At 42.2% G+C, this 15,006-nt stretch overlaps 1 protein-coding gene across 2 annotated transcripts in view; it reads right to left on the bottom strand.

Annotated features, from left to right (window-relative positions):
- Positions 1-15,006, bottom strand: part of IQCA1 (IQ motif containing with AAA domain 1) — a 192,859-nt gene that overhangs the window by 11,255 nt on the left and 166,598 nt on the right. For both annotated transcript variants that reach the window (XM_031968250.1, XM_031968251.1), the window contains 2 exons: positions 14,260-14,346; positions 2,079-2,256 (listed from right to left, as the gene is read on the bottom strand). In XM_031968250.1, the coding sequence (XP_031824110.1) occupies positions 2,079-2,256; positions 14,260-14,346 (265 nt within the window). The remainder of the gene's footprint in view (positions 1-2,078; positions 2,257-14,259; positions 14,347-15,006) is intronic.

Raw genomic sequence — 15,006 nt, 5'->3', positions numbered from 1 at the left:
CTTCTACATCCTCACTTTCATGTTCTGAGGCAGAATCTGCCTTTCTGCATGGTGCTCATGGCTCTGGTAACATTCTCCTAACAGTAAATCCTCACCACTGGAAGAACATTCGGCTAGGGATGGTCCACAAGGGAGGGATGAATTGCACTGTCCCAACCCTTATGTCAAGCTGAAATTTCCCTCACTGAGACTTCCAGTCATTACGCCCAGCTCTGTTCTCTGTGCCGAGCAGAATAATTTGTTACCCTGCCCTGAGATCGCCGTTCCAAGCCAACTTCCATCAACTGCCAAAGTGGTTTTCTTAATCACCATCAGACCATGTTTTGCACACTCCCCTCCACCCCTAGTTTATTGTGTGAGACATGGACACACTTTTCAGATAGTCAATCACTAGATAACTATAAGCTCTTATATTCTAGGGCCTGGAGGATCAAAGCTTTCGTGGCCCTACAGCCTGGCCCTTTCCAACTAAACTGCTCTCTCTAACCAAAGTGATATCTAAACTGATAGCTCTATTCTCCATGCACAGCAAGCACTCCACCAAAGACTAACAAGGGCTAAAGGGGAAGCCCCAGGGACCCTGAACTGGAAATGGAGATTAGCCATTGAATCCAGCAGCTTTCCCAGAGAGATTATGACTGTTACCTTATACAAAATATAATCATGCCCCTCTTGTCTCCAGTCCATCCTAAACTGACACATCCAAAGCTCTTTCTGATTGTGTTATTCCTTTAAGGACTCCTCATTGCCTCTAGGAAACAACAAGCAAACCAATTCCTCTGCTTAGCATTTAATGCCCTTTACATTCTGACTGAAAAGGTTCACCTCTAATTGCTAATTCTGCAGGGCTTTCAGCAATTCATAGGACCTCTCTGGGCCTCCGTTTCCTCATCTGTAAAATGAGCTGGTTGGACTAGATGGCTCCTTCCAGCACTGGGTCTATGCCTCTCCCAGCCCGGGTCCAGGACTTTCCTTTTGAAGACCTCAAGGTCAGCTCAAGGACCAACTCATGATCCCATCACCCATCCAATGGTAACGTCTTTACTTTGCATATATTTTGTATTGAGTGATAATAACAGCTCGCCTTCATGGGGCACGTTAAGATCTGCAAAGTGCTTTGTAAGTGTTGACTCATCTGGTCTTCTCAACCACCTGGAGAAATAGCTACTACAATGAGTAAAGTGAGGCAGACAGAGGTAAAGTGAGAGTCCCACTTCTAGTCAGTAGTGGAGGCCCAGGGCTCTCCCCACTATCTGAGCCAGCTAGGAGGCTCACCTGAGTGCGAGCTTTCTTCTAGCAGAATATGAGCCCTTTGAAAGCTGGTCCTGTGGAGTTGCTGTCTCTGTTTTCTGTTTTCCTAGCACCTGGTATTCTACATGCGACACATAGTGGGCATTTAATAGATGCTTGTTGGTTCGGACTGAGTGGGATTTTGTGTAGCCTTCGGAGAATACATCCTCCTCCAGGGCAGGGCTTTGATTTCCCTTTTATTTTTGTGTCATGGGCACCCAGCCCAGTGCTTGACGGGACATCACATGTGCTGGGTGGTACACAGAAAACACTTAATAAATGCTCCCTGAATTGAACTGAGGCAGAGCCAACTAAGAACCTTAGCTCAGAGGATGCTCCAGATTTGATTTTTATTGTCCTTTCTGAACTTGAATATTTTAGTGCTTTGGAAAACAGATAGTCTAAGAAAAAGATGCTAAATATTTGTTCAATGAGGGATTCAGTTCTCTTTTTCTGTCACATTAGCAACCGTAATTGCTAATTCTTGTCATCTGCCCAGCCCCAAATAATCATCCTCATCCAGCTTCAGTTTGTCTATAGAAACTTATTCGTGACAGAACAAAGCCATATTACTGCTCTTCCATGAGCAGGTGATTTATATCCCCCACATTATCTTTCAGTGAGTCTCAGGTGTGGAAGCTCCTTTGGATCTTGAGTTTGGGTTAAATCATTCCTTAAGAAAAAGGGAAAGGAAAGCAAGACAATCCCCCCCCCCCCCCCCCCCCAATTACACAGCCAACAGCTGGAGCTCTGATAGTGAGCATGTAAAAGGGAGTAAGGGGACTTGCCGAATCTGGAGGCATAGTCTGGCCTGGGGATCATGATAATCTTCTGGTAGACTTTGCACAGGGGCTTGATATCAGCCTCGAAAGGGCACTTGGTGGTCCCCACGATCAGGATTCGATCCTCCGGCTTCATCAGTTTTATAATTTTGGGCAGCTGTTTTTTCAGGCGTCTCGGTTCCATCTGGGGAAGAGAAAGAGGAGAGGGACTGATTTAAAGAGAAACAGAGAGACAGAGACAGAAAAACAGATGCAGAGAAAGAGACAATGAGACAGAAAGTGAGAGAGAAACAGAGAGAGACAAAGAGACAAGACAGAGAAACAGACACAGAGAAAGAGACAATATAGAAAGAGAGAGAGAAACAGAGAGAGACAAAGAGACAAGACAGAGAAGCAGACACAGAGAAAGAGACAATATAGAAAGAGAGAGAGAAACAGAGATAAAGACAAAGAAACAGAGGTGGAGAGATTCAATGAGAGACACAGAAAGGTAAGAGAGACAGAGAAAGACAAAGAGAGATAGAGAGACAGAGAAATAGAGAGAGACAGAAATAGAAATATTCCCTGGATAAATGGGAAGGATTTGAGGTAGGGCAAATCAATCAATAAATAAACATTTATCATGTGCCTACTATATCCTGGGCATTAAGACTACATTCTTTGCTAAACTTAATGAGCATCAGGAAGTTTGGATTTTTTCCTAGAGAGAAACATCTCTTTAGTTCTGAGGGCTGGGACAACAACTGGAACATCTGATCAGTTCAGGACTTGTTTCCTAGTAGGGCCTTGTGGTTTGGGCTGCTGGTACTCCCCCCATTATTCATTTAGGGAACAGAGGAAGGAAAGAAAGAAGGAAAGAAGGAAGGAAGGAAGCACCTGTCCCAGAGGCCAATCTTCTGAACAAGCCTGGGAACCATCCACTGCTTCTCTGCAGGAAGGAAGCTTTCTGGGCTTCATGATGAGATCCGGATGGAGCAGGCTTTTTTTCCCCTTCTCTTGGTATGTTTTTAAGTGAATTGATTTCATAAGAGGAGCTCAGTGTTCTCAGTGTCTGGTATATCAAGGACCTGGTCATGGAGGAGGATGGAACTTCTCTGTTAAATGCAGTTCTTCCATAATCAGCTGTTTCTTGTTTTTGTAGGGGTTGGCCACAAATGGAAGGGGCTAAGTAGGAGCCACAACACATAGGATCAGAAGCTCCCACATTTAGAGGTGGAAGGGATCTTGGAAGCCACTGAGTCCAGCCCTCTCATTTTACAGATGGTGAGACTGAGACCCACAGAGGTCAAGTGTCTTGCCCAGTGTCACAAGACAGATCACAGGATCATTGATCTAGAAATTAGGGAGACCTCAGAGGTCAATTATTCCAATCCCTAGTGATTGGAGGCTGGGTTTGAACTCAGGAAGACGAATCTTCCTATCAACTATCAACATATTTGCTTCAAATGAAAGGAAAGGACTATGTGGAGTATATTAAAATGGGCCTATCATTGATTCCAGAATCTGCATTTAAGGAGAAAAGCCTCAAACCCAGCAGTCCCGAATGGCTTTGGGCTGTGCCACGGTCATCATTAGCTTACAATTAGCCCAGAAGTAGTGTCGGGTCCTTGGAGTTGGTGTCCACAAGCAGCTAAAAGCAACATAAAGAGCTGCTTCTGGCTCTTGGGAGGCCTAGAGGCCTTTGAAGTCCACACAATAGCGATAGATGTGAAACATCTAAAAAGAGGATTTTCTTTTGGTTCCCAGAACTTTCTTTTCTGTGCATTGGAGCTGGAATAAGTGGTTTCAGAGAAAGCAGGCACAGGAAAAACCAGGGGAGAGAAGAGAAACAAAGGGGGCTCAGGTGGTAAGCTGCCTTGTCCACACGGAGGTCTTTAAGCAGAGGCTGGATGAGCACTTGTTGGATGTACTTTTTACAATAGTGTTTTATTCTCCCTGCAAGTATATGTCAAAATAATTTTTAACATTCATTTTCACAAGATTTTGAGTTCTAAAATTTTCTCCCTCCCTTCCCTTCCTTCTCCTCTTCCTAAAATGATAGGAAATTTGATATAGATTATACATGTAAAACATATTTCCATATTAGTCATAGTTTTGAAAGAAACAGATCAGAAGGGAAAAAACATGAAAAAAGAATAAAGTGAAAAAATATGCTTCGATCTACATTCAAGGTCTATCATTTCTTTATCATTTTCTTTCATGAGCCTTTTGTACTCATCTTGGATCATGGTATTGTTGAGAGGAGCTGAGTAATCATTCATAGTTAGTCATCCCACAATTTTTCTCTTTCTGCTTATTTTACTTAGCATCAGTTGGTCACTTGGTACATGTCTGTTCAATCTTTTTGGAAATTTGCCTGTTCAATATTTTTATTGCCTATTAAAATTACATTACATTCATATACCACAATTTGTTCACCATTCTCTAACTTTTGGGCAACCCCTCAAGTCCCAATATTTTGCCACCATGAAAGGGGCTGCTATATTTTTGTACACGTAGATCTTTTTTTTTATTTTTTATTTTTTTAACAATCTCTTTGTGTTATAGAACTAGTAGTGGTGTTGCTGGATCAAAGGGTGCACACAGTTTTAAAGTCCTTTGGATATCGTTCTAAATTGCTTTCCAGAATGGTTGGATCATTTCACAACTCTACCAACAATGCTTTAAGAGTCTCAATTTTCCCATATCCTTCTCCAACATTTATCATTTTTTTTTGTCATATTAGCCAATCTGATAGGGATGATGTGGTATTGTTTTAATTTGCATTTCTCTCAATCAAAAGGGATTTAGATCACTTCTTCATATACCTATAGATGACTTTGATCTTATCATCTGAAAATTGCCTGCTCAGTATCCTTTGATCACTTATTAACTCGGGAATGGCTTGTGTATATACAAAAATTTGATTCAATTCTTGATAATTTAAGAAATCAGTCCTTTATCAAAGACATTGTAAAGCGTTTTTCCTGCCTTTCTGCTTTCCTTCTAATTTTGGTTCCACTGTGTTTATGCAGAAGCTTTTTAATTTAATAAAATCAAAACAGTATTTTGCTTCCATCTACTCCTTCCCCCCAGTCTTCCTTTCTGTAACCTCCCTTTACTTAATCTTCCTTCCTACTTCCTTGTTGGGAATATAGTTTTCTATATTCAATTGGTTGTGTATATCATTCCCTCTTTGAGCAAATTCTAATAAGAGAAATACACAAGCAATACTCATCACCTACCCTCCCATCTTTCCTTCCATTGTAATAAGTTGTTCACATCTCTTCATATAAAATAATTTACACCATTCTATTTCTCTCTTCCTTCTGCACCCAATGTATTCCTCTCATTCCTTAATTTTTTTTTTGTATCTCATTCCCTCAAATTCACCTCATTCCCATACCCTCTTATGTATATTTCTTCTATTTGTGGTACAATTTTTAAGAATTAAAAGCATCATCATGTAGGGATATAAACAGTTCAGCCCTATTGAATCCCTTGTGTTCTCTTTCTCCTTTCCCCCTTTTTAAGCTTCTCTTGGGTCTTGATATTAGAGATCAAATTTTTTATTTAATCCTAGTCTTTACTTTATAAAAGTCTGAAATCCTTTTATTTCATTGGAAAAGTATTTCCCCCCTTTGAAGTATTAGGCATAATACTTCAGGTGATTCTTTGTTGTATTCCTAGCCCCTTTGCCATCTGGAATCTCGTATTTCATGACCTCTGATCCTTTAGTGTTGTTATTGCTTAGTTCTGCACAATCCTCAAGTATGGTTCCCCTATATTTAAATTGTTTCTTTCTAGCCACTTGCAGTAATTTTTCTTTGACCTCATAGTTCTGAATTTTTTTTTAATGTTCCATGGAATCTTTATTTTGGAATCTCTTTCCTGAGGTGATCAGTAGATTCTTTCAATGCCTATTTTGCCCTCTGGTTCCAGGATATCAGGGTGATTTTCCTTAATAATTCCTTAAAATATAGTGTCTAGAGGTCATGGCTTTCAGATAATCCAGTGATTCTGACCTTGTCTCTCCTGGATCTATTTTCCAGGTCAGTTGATTTTCCTTTGATGTATTTTACCTTTTATTTTTCATTCTTTTGAAATTTCTGATTGATTCTTGATTTCTCAGAGTTATTAATGACTGTGTGTCCAATTCTAACTTTTAAGTTTTCCTCAGTTAGAATTTGTATTTCCTTTTCCATTTGACCAATTGTACTTTTCAAGCAAATGTTTTCCTTTTCCAAGCTCTTGACTCTTTTTTTTATAATTTTTTTTCTCTCTCTCATTTCTTTTCCCAATTTTTCTTCTACCTCTCTCATATGATTTTTAAGCTCTCTTTGGAACTCTTTTTGGGGCCAAAGACCACTTCTCTTTATTCTTTGGGGATCTGCCCATAGGTATTTTGACATTATTGTTCCTGTCTAAGTTTGTGTCTTCATCTTCCCTGTCACCATAATGACTCTATATGATCAGATTGGTTTTTTTGGCTCCTTTTTTGACCTTTCCCCTTTCTTTTAAATTTGAGCTCTTGTTCTTGGGGTGGAAGGGGCATTATTTCAGGTTTATTGTGCCAGGGGCTGCAGGCCCTGGTTGTTTACCTGGTGCTGCATTTCTGTTGCCTTGAGGTCTATAAGGGAGTCTCAGGTTTGGTCTGAGGGTGTGTGACTGGGGGGAAGCTGGCACTGCTGGTGATTGCAAGGATCTGGCAGCTTACCTGTGCTGAGTCAGGGTCCTAGTTCTGGTTTGCCTGAGTCTGGGGGAGTGTTTCTGCCTCCCCCAGGGCTAGACTAAAGCACTCATGTTCTGGTCACTGGTGGCTGCCTTTTTGTGCAGAACCATGGTGAAGCTCTCAGAGCTGGAGCCTGCCCATTCCCCTGGCTATGCTGGGGCACTTGGAGGGTCCTGATGTTGTCGTTTGCCTGCTCCCTGTCCTGGGGCTCAGATTCTGGTTTGCTGAGGTGGGGCTTGCTGCTGGCTTACTTCCAGTCCAGCACTCTCCTTTTACCTAAGTGAGACAAACCTTTTCTGGCAATCTTCTAAGTTTCTTGGGTTAAAAGATGATTTCACCCCCATTTTTGGCTGCTTTTTCTGTTCCAGGATTTGTTTCAGAGTGCCATTTTCTGGTTGTGTGGAGGTGAATATGGGAGAGTTCTGGAGTTTGCTGGACTCTGAATCTTGGCTCCTAGAAGTCTCAAAGCTTATTAGATATGTCATAATTGGTATTCCACTTTGGGCATGGATTGGACTGGGTGGCTTCCAAGGTCCTTGCGTAGGCAACCTTCTGTGCATGCTACATACAGAGAAATCGTCCAGTAGCCTGAGAAGTGGCTGGGGATGCCTTTGGGGATGTTTGAAAATTCATTAACTGCCCTCATCACTGACAGATGGTAGCTGAGGTCAGCATTGTCCTTGGACCCAGCCAGGGGGTATTTATGGTGATCCTAATGACAAGACTGGTTATATCTCAGGTGGCTTTCAAGGTCAACAGCCATGAAATATCATTCTAAGTGACCACCTTACCCCCAAGGCTTAGTGATAAGTGAGGAAGATGTTGTTGGATCTGGCTGGGTCAGAAGACAGATCTTCGTGGGGTCAAAATTCACTCCTGTCATTGGGATTTGGAGCCCAGCCTTTGATGATACCCCCACCCAGCATGGTGTGGGGTGCCTTCTACCCTAGGGAGCACAAGACTAGCACCTCGGGGCACCCAGAAGTTCTGAGGGCCTTCACTTCACTTCGATGGGTTTACATTCATTGGAGTCAGGAACTATGTCTGCAATCTCTTCCTATATCCCCATCAACAAATACTATAATTTACACGGTTTTGGAGGGAAAGTAGGTGGGACCAAACATGTGACTTTCATCCCTATAGGATCCATGTGATGAGTAAATCCCCTCTCCCAAAGCAAATCAACGCCTTTTCTAGAATCTTCAAGAGCTGTCTAGAGAAATGAGAGGTAAATTACTTGTCCAGAGTTACACGGTCAGTTTGTCAGAGTTGGGACTTGTTCTGGACCCCCGACTCTAGATTCCTCTTCACTGTATCACATGGTCTTGTGCATAATAGGCACTTACTGCACATATTGAATTGAAGCAAGATGTAATGATGAGAAATAGGAGAAAAAGACAAGGGAGAACAGGGAAGAAAGAGTGAATGGATAGAATGATAAAACTTTCTTTTTACCATGTCCTAGGGAGAATAAACATATGTCCTTGCAGCATGTTTGGTGTCCTGATTTAACATCTCTATGGTCTATCTCTGGAACTAATCAGAGATAGTTCCCCAGTCCTCAAGAGGTTTATATTTTGACATGATTCCTCTTTTCTAAAATGAGGGAATCAGACCAGAAGATGTTTAAGATGCCTTCTAATTTTAAAATTATAAAAGTGACACATATGTAATAAAAACAAATTGCTGGAGAGGGAGAGGATGAAGATAATTTGGAACTCAAAATTAAAAAACCCCCACAAATGTTAACATTTTTGTTTCCATTTAAATTGAGAAAAAAATAAAAGTGAAATGACAATAAAGTACTTATGTAATGAATGGTTTAAATCCTTCCTCTGTGTCACTGTGTGACTTTGCACAAACTACTGAATCTCTCTGAGTTTCACTTTCCTTGTCTGCAAAATGAAGTGTTGGATCAGGCAGCTTCCAAGATCCCATCCAGATTTAAGTCTATGGTCTTATGATCTTCCATTTGTCATTTCCCCTTTATGGGCCTGTCAAATGAGGGAGCGGGCCTAGAAGGTCTCTGAGGCATCTTCCAGTTCTTTGATCTATGATTCATTAATAGCCCCATAAACACATATGATGCTATAGATTCCTTCGACTCCTAAAGCAGACAATTGTTATACTGAGGACACCAGTCAAAACTCCAAATCCCCAATCCCTCTGAAGTCCCTAGAGTCTTTCCCTGGGCTAGACAAGCTGAGGAGCACAGCAGTGGCCAACATATTGTCCTCCCCTCTCTTCCTTTACACGGTCTGGTTGGTAGAAACCCACTAAGTTGTCAGAAGCTCTAATGCTCAGTCCCAAAAGGCAGAACCAAATCTCTTTGACCAGTATGAATATATTTCCTGTGTTAGCTTACCCCATTTCATCCAATTCTAAAGCTTTTTGATGGGTAGTATTCTGTTGGTTAAGTGGGTGGAATGGTTGGGTGGCTGATTTACTCATTAATTCCCACATTTACATTTAAAAAGTCAGTTTTCCCTTATGTCAGCTTTGCTAAGTGTGGAACCTGTTATGACTTTGAGGGGGTCCCTTCTAGGCACAATCTTCAGTGTTTGTCTTTGTTTCCCTTTCAGAGAAAGGGGATTCTAGAGGGGGTCAAAGCAAATGTGTGTTCCAGGAAGCAACTAAATCTTATGTTCTAGATTATACTTAAATCCCTATAGGAATATTAGTAGGTCTACATATGAATCCCGTGAGGGAGATAGTTTGGGAACATTCGCTGGGCTCTAGGAGTTAAAGCTGGAAGGATGTCCTTCAAGGATATCAAATCCAGCTTCCCCATTTTATAGACCAGGAAACTGAAGCCTATTAAGTAAAAGGTGGTTTCTGAACTTTCAGGATGGGAATTCTGATCCTCTGGATTAAAATCCAAGCCTCTTTCCACTGGACAATCTAAGCTCACTTATGGTAAAAGAAGGGCATGGATACTAGATATACTGTCAAGGTTCTTTGGTTATTAAGATCCCACATTTTTGGCATTTGCTGCTTAATGACCCTTAAAAACCTTCATTTCTGATTTTGTTTGATAAGCTTTCTATGATGAATAATTCCATTCTGATTTAGAGGCACATCAATTTGAAACTCTGTCCACTTCCATAGAGAACCCAGAATTCAGTGTCCAGAATGACAAAGTCAGTCACAGGTTCCTTTACTGTGTATGGGTCGTTTTAGCAGGAATCAAGGCCTCCCAGAACAAAGTGGAAAAATTGAACCCCCCAGAAGCTAAAAACTTGTGGGTGAGCTAGTGGTGAAGATGAGCTTTAGTCCCCTCCCAGCACCACAACTGGGCTTCCACGGCAGCCACAGCAGGGCTCGGGAAGGTGAAAGTGACTCATTTACCAAGATGCTCTAATGTAATTTCTGCTATTCTTCAGCAGAGAGAAATGAGTACCCCCACAGAGCAATCATTGGTTACCTTTTCAGCCGATCTCTTGGATTACATTATAATGTAATTGGCTCATTCATTTTTATTCGAATAAATTAAATAATGCAAACAACACTAATTTTATACTTGGAAAGCACTTGGTGGATAGGATTTGAGGTGGCACCTGACCCACTCCTGACAAAGAAGTGATAGCTTATCTTTGCAGCCTTGCTCTTAAAGAGACAGTGAAATTAGCTGGGAATTCAACTTACTTTGCTACTCTCTGTTGTTATATTAATCTGGATAACGTGAAAATTGTGATTAAATCAAGGTCTGGATGTTTTCTTAATGCAACAGGAAGTGCATCTTGTTACACTCATCTCTGATGTTTGACTGGGACAGTGTAGATAAGAACCCCCAGTTTCAAGTCCTGGCCCTGGCCCTGACCAGCTGGATCACCATGGAAGAGTTGCTTTCTCCTTTTCCTTTTTGCTAAACCATCAGTCTGACTAGGTGGTCTTTCTACTCAATAAGATCTGAAGTTGGACTAAACACTCTCCAAGGTGCCTAATTCTAAGATGTGAATCCCACTTCTTTAATGGGAGCCAACATCTGGAGCTGAAAAAGACCTTAATGGTCATAGGGTAAAGACTCAAGCCTCACAGAAGCATTAAGTGATTTGCCAAAGGTCATGCTAGTAAGAAGTGGCAGATCTGGTCATTCCAAGGTCAGTGTTTTACTCAGCTACCATGGGATAATTTGTCTCTACTCCGTCTCTAAAGCCACAGGGTGAATGAGTTCTTCTGCAAAAATGACCAAAATCTCTCGACCCCAGTTCCCTTAAGGGAAGATCTGCCTAGTTTACGGTCAGCTCTAGAAATTCAGGAATCTTGAAATCTTGGGATATATTTAGAACTGGAAACATAGTCTAGCTAAAACCCTTCATTTTGCAGATGAGCAAACTGAGGAAGCAAGGTGTCTCACCCAAATTCACAATGAGTTTTTGGGATTGAATCCATGACTTCAAATCTTTCATCCTTTCTACTATTCCATGCCCAACCTATAAGAAAACTAAACCAATTTAAGGGTCATGTTACTTAACATGCTCTAGGGATCTATTAGAATCACTTATGCACCAGCTGAGACTTTTCTGACTCAGTCTGGGTGTCCTAGAATCTGTCTCCAGAATAAACAGACATAGGCTATGTGTCAGATTTCCAATAACATATAATTTTTGCCGGTGTCATCCATTTGTTAATGGAAAGTATGCTGAAATTTTCAGATACTTACTATCCATTAATCCATCTATTTATCTACCTTTCTAACAAGATCACAGATTCCAGAGACACGTGGATGGGACCACAATACAAAATAACCACAAGGATTTTAAGGACAGGTTTCTTGTGATGCAAAACTTTCTCTTTCCCCCCACTCTAATCTCTTATCTGGTAGAAAAATTTTAAAATCCTTAGGCTGCTATTTGGATCACTAACACTGCTCCTAGTTAAGTATCCAGCATCAAAGTCTTTATCATGGTGTGTGTGTGTGTGTGTGTGTGTGTGTGTGTGTGTGTGTGTGTGTAAATGCTCCCATTAGCAGGGGATTAGGAAATGAAAGGTGGGTTCAATCGGAGGTCTTCCTATGCTTGGGCTCTTCCCAATCTTGATTGGACCCATCTCTTATTTATGTGGCCACAGGCACATCGATACATTCAGTTTATATCCCCTTCCTTCTCCTTATCACTACTTCTGGGCAACTTTTCAAGTCATTGCCTCAGAACTGGCCCAGCCATGTGAATGTAGCCTATTGCTAATGAGGGCAAGCCTTTGCAAGGCAATTCCAATTTGCTTTAGTGCCATTAACTCCCTATGATGATGATGATGATGATGGCCAGCGCAGCTGTCCTCTTGCTGCATGGCACACCAAGGCTGAAGTGTCGGGATGGCTTTTGGTAGATGAAGTCACAGAGTGTAATGGGGTGGAAAATGCAGGCACCGATTAGCTTGCAGCATTTGGCATATGAAAAACCACTGACCAGCTCCCAGAAGGGGAGGTTGGAGTGACAACAGAGCTCCGAGAATAAGGAGGGAGACTGAGCTCCCAAATCTCAGAGTCCTCTCAGAGGGCCCTCAAGTCCAATTTATCTCCCACCATGAGTCCTTTCCACGCCATCCCCAACAGGTGGCCAATCAGCCTGTACTGGAAGACCTCCAAGGAAGGAGAACTCATTTTTTCCTAATTTTAGCCCATTCCTCTTTGGGACAGCTCTCACTGTTAGCAAGGTTTTCCTGACATCTAATCTAAATTGGCTTCTTTTCTACTTCTACTCAATGATAATAAATTAGCAATTATGTATCCCTTGAAGTTTTCCAAAGCATTTTACGTATAATATCTCATTTGATCCTTATAACCACCTGAGAGGTTGTCCTATTATTACCCTTTTGAGTAAACTAATGATGAGGAAACTAAGGCATATAAATTAAGTAACTTGTTTGGGGTCATATAGTTAAGTATCTGAAATTGGATTAGAAATCAAACCTGCTGGACTCCAAGTCCAGAGCTCTATCCAGCACACTGACCATTGATCACGATTTTGTTCTTTGGGACCAAGAGAAACTTGTTAAACCTCTCCTCAACAGGAAAACCCTTTAAATAGGTTGGATTCCCCTCTTATCAGACCACAGTTCTAGAGCTGGAAAGAACCTTGGAGGTCATGGAGTCCAAGCCTTTTATTTTTTAAGGATGAGCAAACTGAGGCCCAGAGCTGTTAAGTGATGAATAAATGAGCAAGCGATGAAACTCAGTTCCTCTCCCTCTAGATTCATGGCCTGGTGAGTGAGTACAGCAGGGGCTCTCTTTATTGAAACCTTTCCTGGATGCAGATGAGTAAAATGGCTAAAATCTGCCACCAAATTTCTCTGGAGCGCTTCAACCTTGTTCCTCAGCACCTAGGAGAGCTCCTGGCCCTTAGGAGGCACAATGCTGGTTGATTGATTAATTGCTCCCAATCATTATTGCTCCGGGCATTTCAGAAACATGGGAAGGAGTTCCTTTTAAGGGAGCACTCAGCCACGAGAGGGAGCCAATTGCCATTTCCGTGTCAAGTAATAAACGAGGCTTCTAAACAGTTTCTGAAATGATAGGGCAATCAGTGATCATTTAGGAGAAGAAAGGATGGAGCTTTCACTCTTTATCCAAATCATCCCTACCTGCTCAAAGTGATGTATAAAACATAAGATCTCACAGTGATTAAAACCCTTATGAATTTAATCAGAAATTCCTAGCTAACCACTATTTGCTGTGGTGCAAATTGATGCGGAATAACAATCACGGGGAGCTGCCTTAAAAAAAAAATAACAAAAAAACTTGTGGGAAATGTACTGGTGATTGGCAGGGGGAAGTCGCAGGGCCCATGGGGGGGCTGCCAAAGGGGAGAAAAGGAGGAAGGAAACAATTGCTCCCTGGAGGTGCCTTTAAAGACAGGGCGGATCCTCGGGGCCTGGTGCCTATTGTTACTAACGAAATGAAGCCCCTGTCCTAATAAATGCTTTCTTGCTGCTCTTTTCCTCAAGTCCATCAGATAATTCTCTAAAGGATGTGCTTCCACTCATTAACCCTTTTCCCCTCGGGGCTGCATTTCCCTCCTGGGTCACTGCTGGGTTCCTGTGTGCTTTAGATCACATCGGAAGGATCTTAAAGTCATCCCCTGAAGTACCATTTGTCCAGCACTCTGCAGACCTTAAAGTGAGATATAAATGTTGGCTATTATCAGCTCTAGACCAACCCTTTCATTTGGCAGAGGAGGAAAGAGGCCAGAGACAAGAGCCTCATCCAAGGTGATACAGTGACAGACACTTCCACCCAGGTCCTCTGACTGAATGCACGATTGCTTCCACTGTCTCAGGCTCATGACCTTCGTTTCCTGTGACTTGTCTCAAACCCAGCTAAGCCTCCTCCTGAGATGTTGCCAGCCCCAGACTGCACCCTTCCCGCAGACCTTGACAGAAAAGGAAGCATGGGGCCCACAGTACTTGAGAAGGCCTCCCTTGGGGTCAGGGAAAGGATCAAGAGTGAGAAAGTAACCAGGAGCAATGGGCTGTCACCTCTTTTTCGAACTTTGGAACTTTTTTGTAGAAGGTTTTCTCAGTGTCCCCGATCCAGAGCACCGATGGTTGTAACAGCCGAGCCACCTAAAAGGAGGAGAGCAACAGATTCAGTGGGAGCATCTGCTTTGTTTCCCTCTTCTTGGACATACATTTGCTACTAAACGAAGAGGGGGACTTATGAGCACCCACTCTAGATGGAGTGGGATTTTCTGGGGCAGTGCCAGGACTGCCAGTGACCCTGAGTCAAATGCTCACGAGCCCCCAGAGATCAGGACAGGACCTGGCACATGGTGAAGGCCCTGATTGACATGTTTCGAGTATGGTAAGAAGAATGTCATGAGATCACAGACCTTAACCCAGGATGGGAGATGTTAAAACATCATGCTCTCATACGCACTGATTTTTACAGAGGAAAAGACAGGTTCAGGGAGGTTTGTGATTCACATTTATTATTATTGGTCTATCCTTTCATTTTCTGGGAGAATGGAGACCCCGGGAGAACTGGAGACTGGTGCTCAGAGGCACCAACTCTAGAGATGCAGAGTTGAAAGGTTTCTTAAGTCATTTAGGCCAAACCCCCACAGATATAAAGTGCTAGCCTTGCAGTCAGGAAGAGCCAAGTTCAAACTCCACTCCCACCTCAGACACTTCCTGGCTGTGTGACCTTAGAGAGGTCCCTTACACCCATTCTGCATTTTCTCCTCTGTAAAATCGCAGGGTTGAACTCAATGGGTTCCAAGGTCC

Source organism: Sarcophilus harrisii, chromosome 4, assembly GCF_902635505.1.
Source record: "Sarcophilus harrisii chromosome 4, mSarHar1.11, whole genome shotgun sequence".
NCBI lineage: Eukaryota > Metazoa > Chordata > Mammalia > Dasyuromorphia > Dasyuridae > Sarcophilus > Sarcophilus harrisii.
Note: the sequence above shows the minus strand (reverse complement) of the source record. Positions and strands in the feature narration are given on the sequence as shown.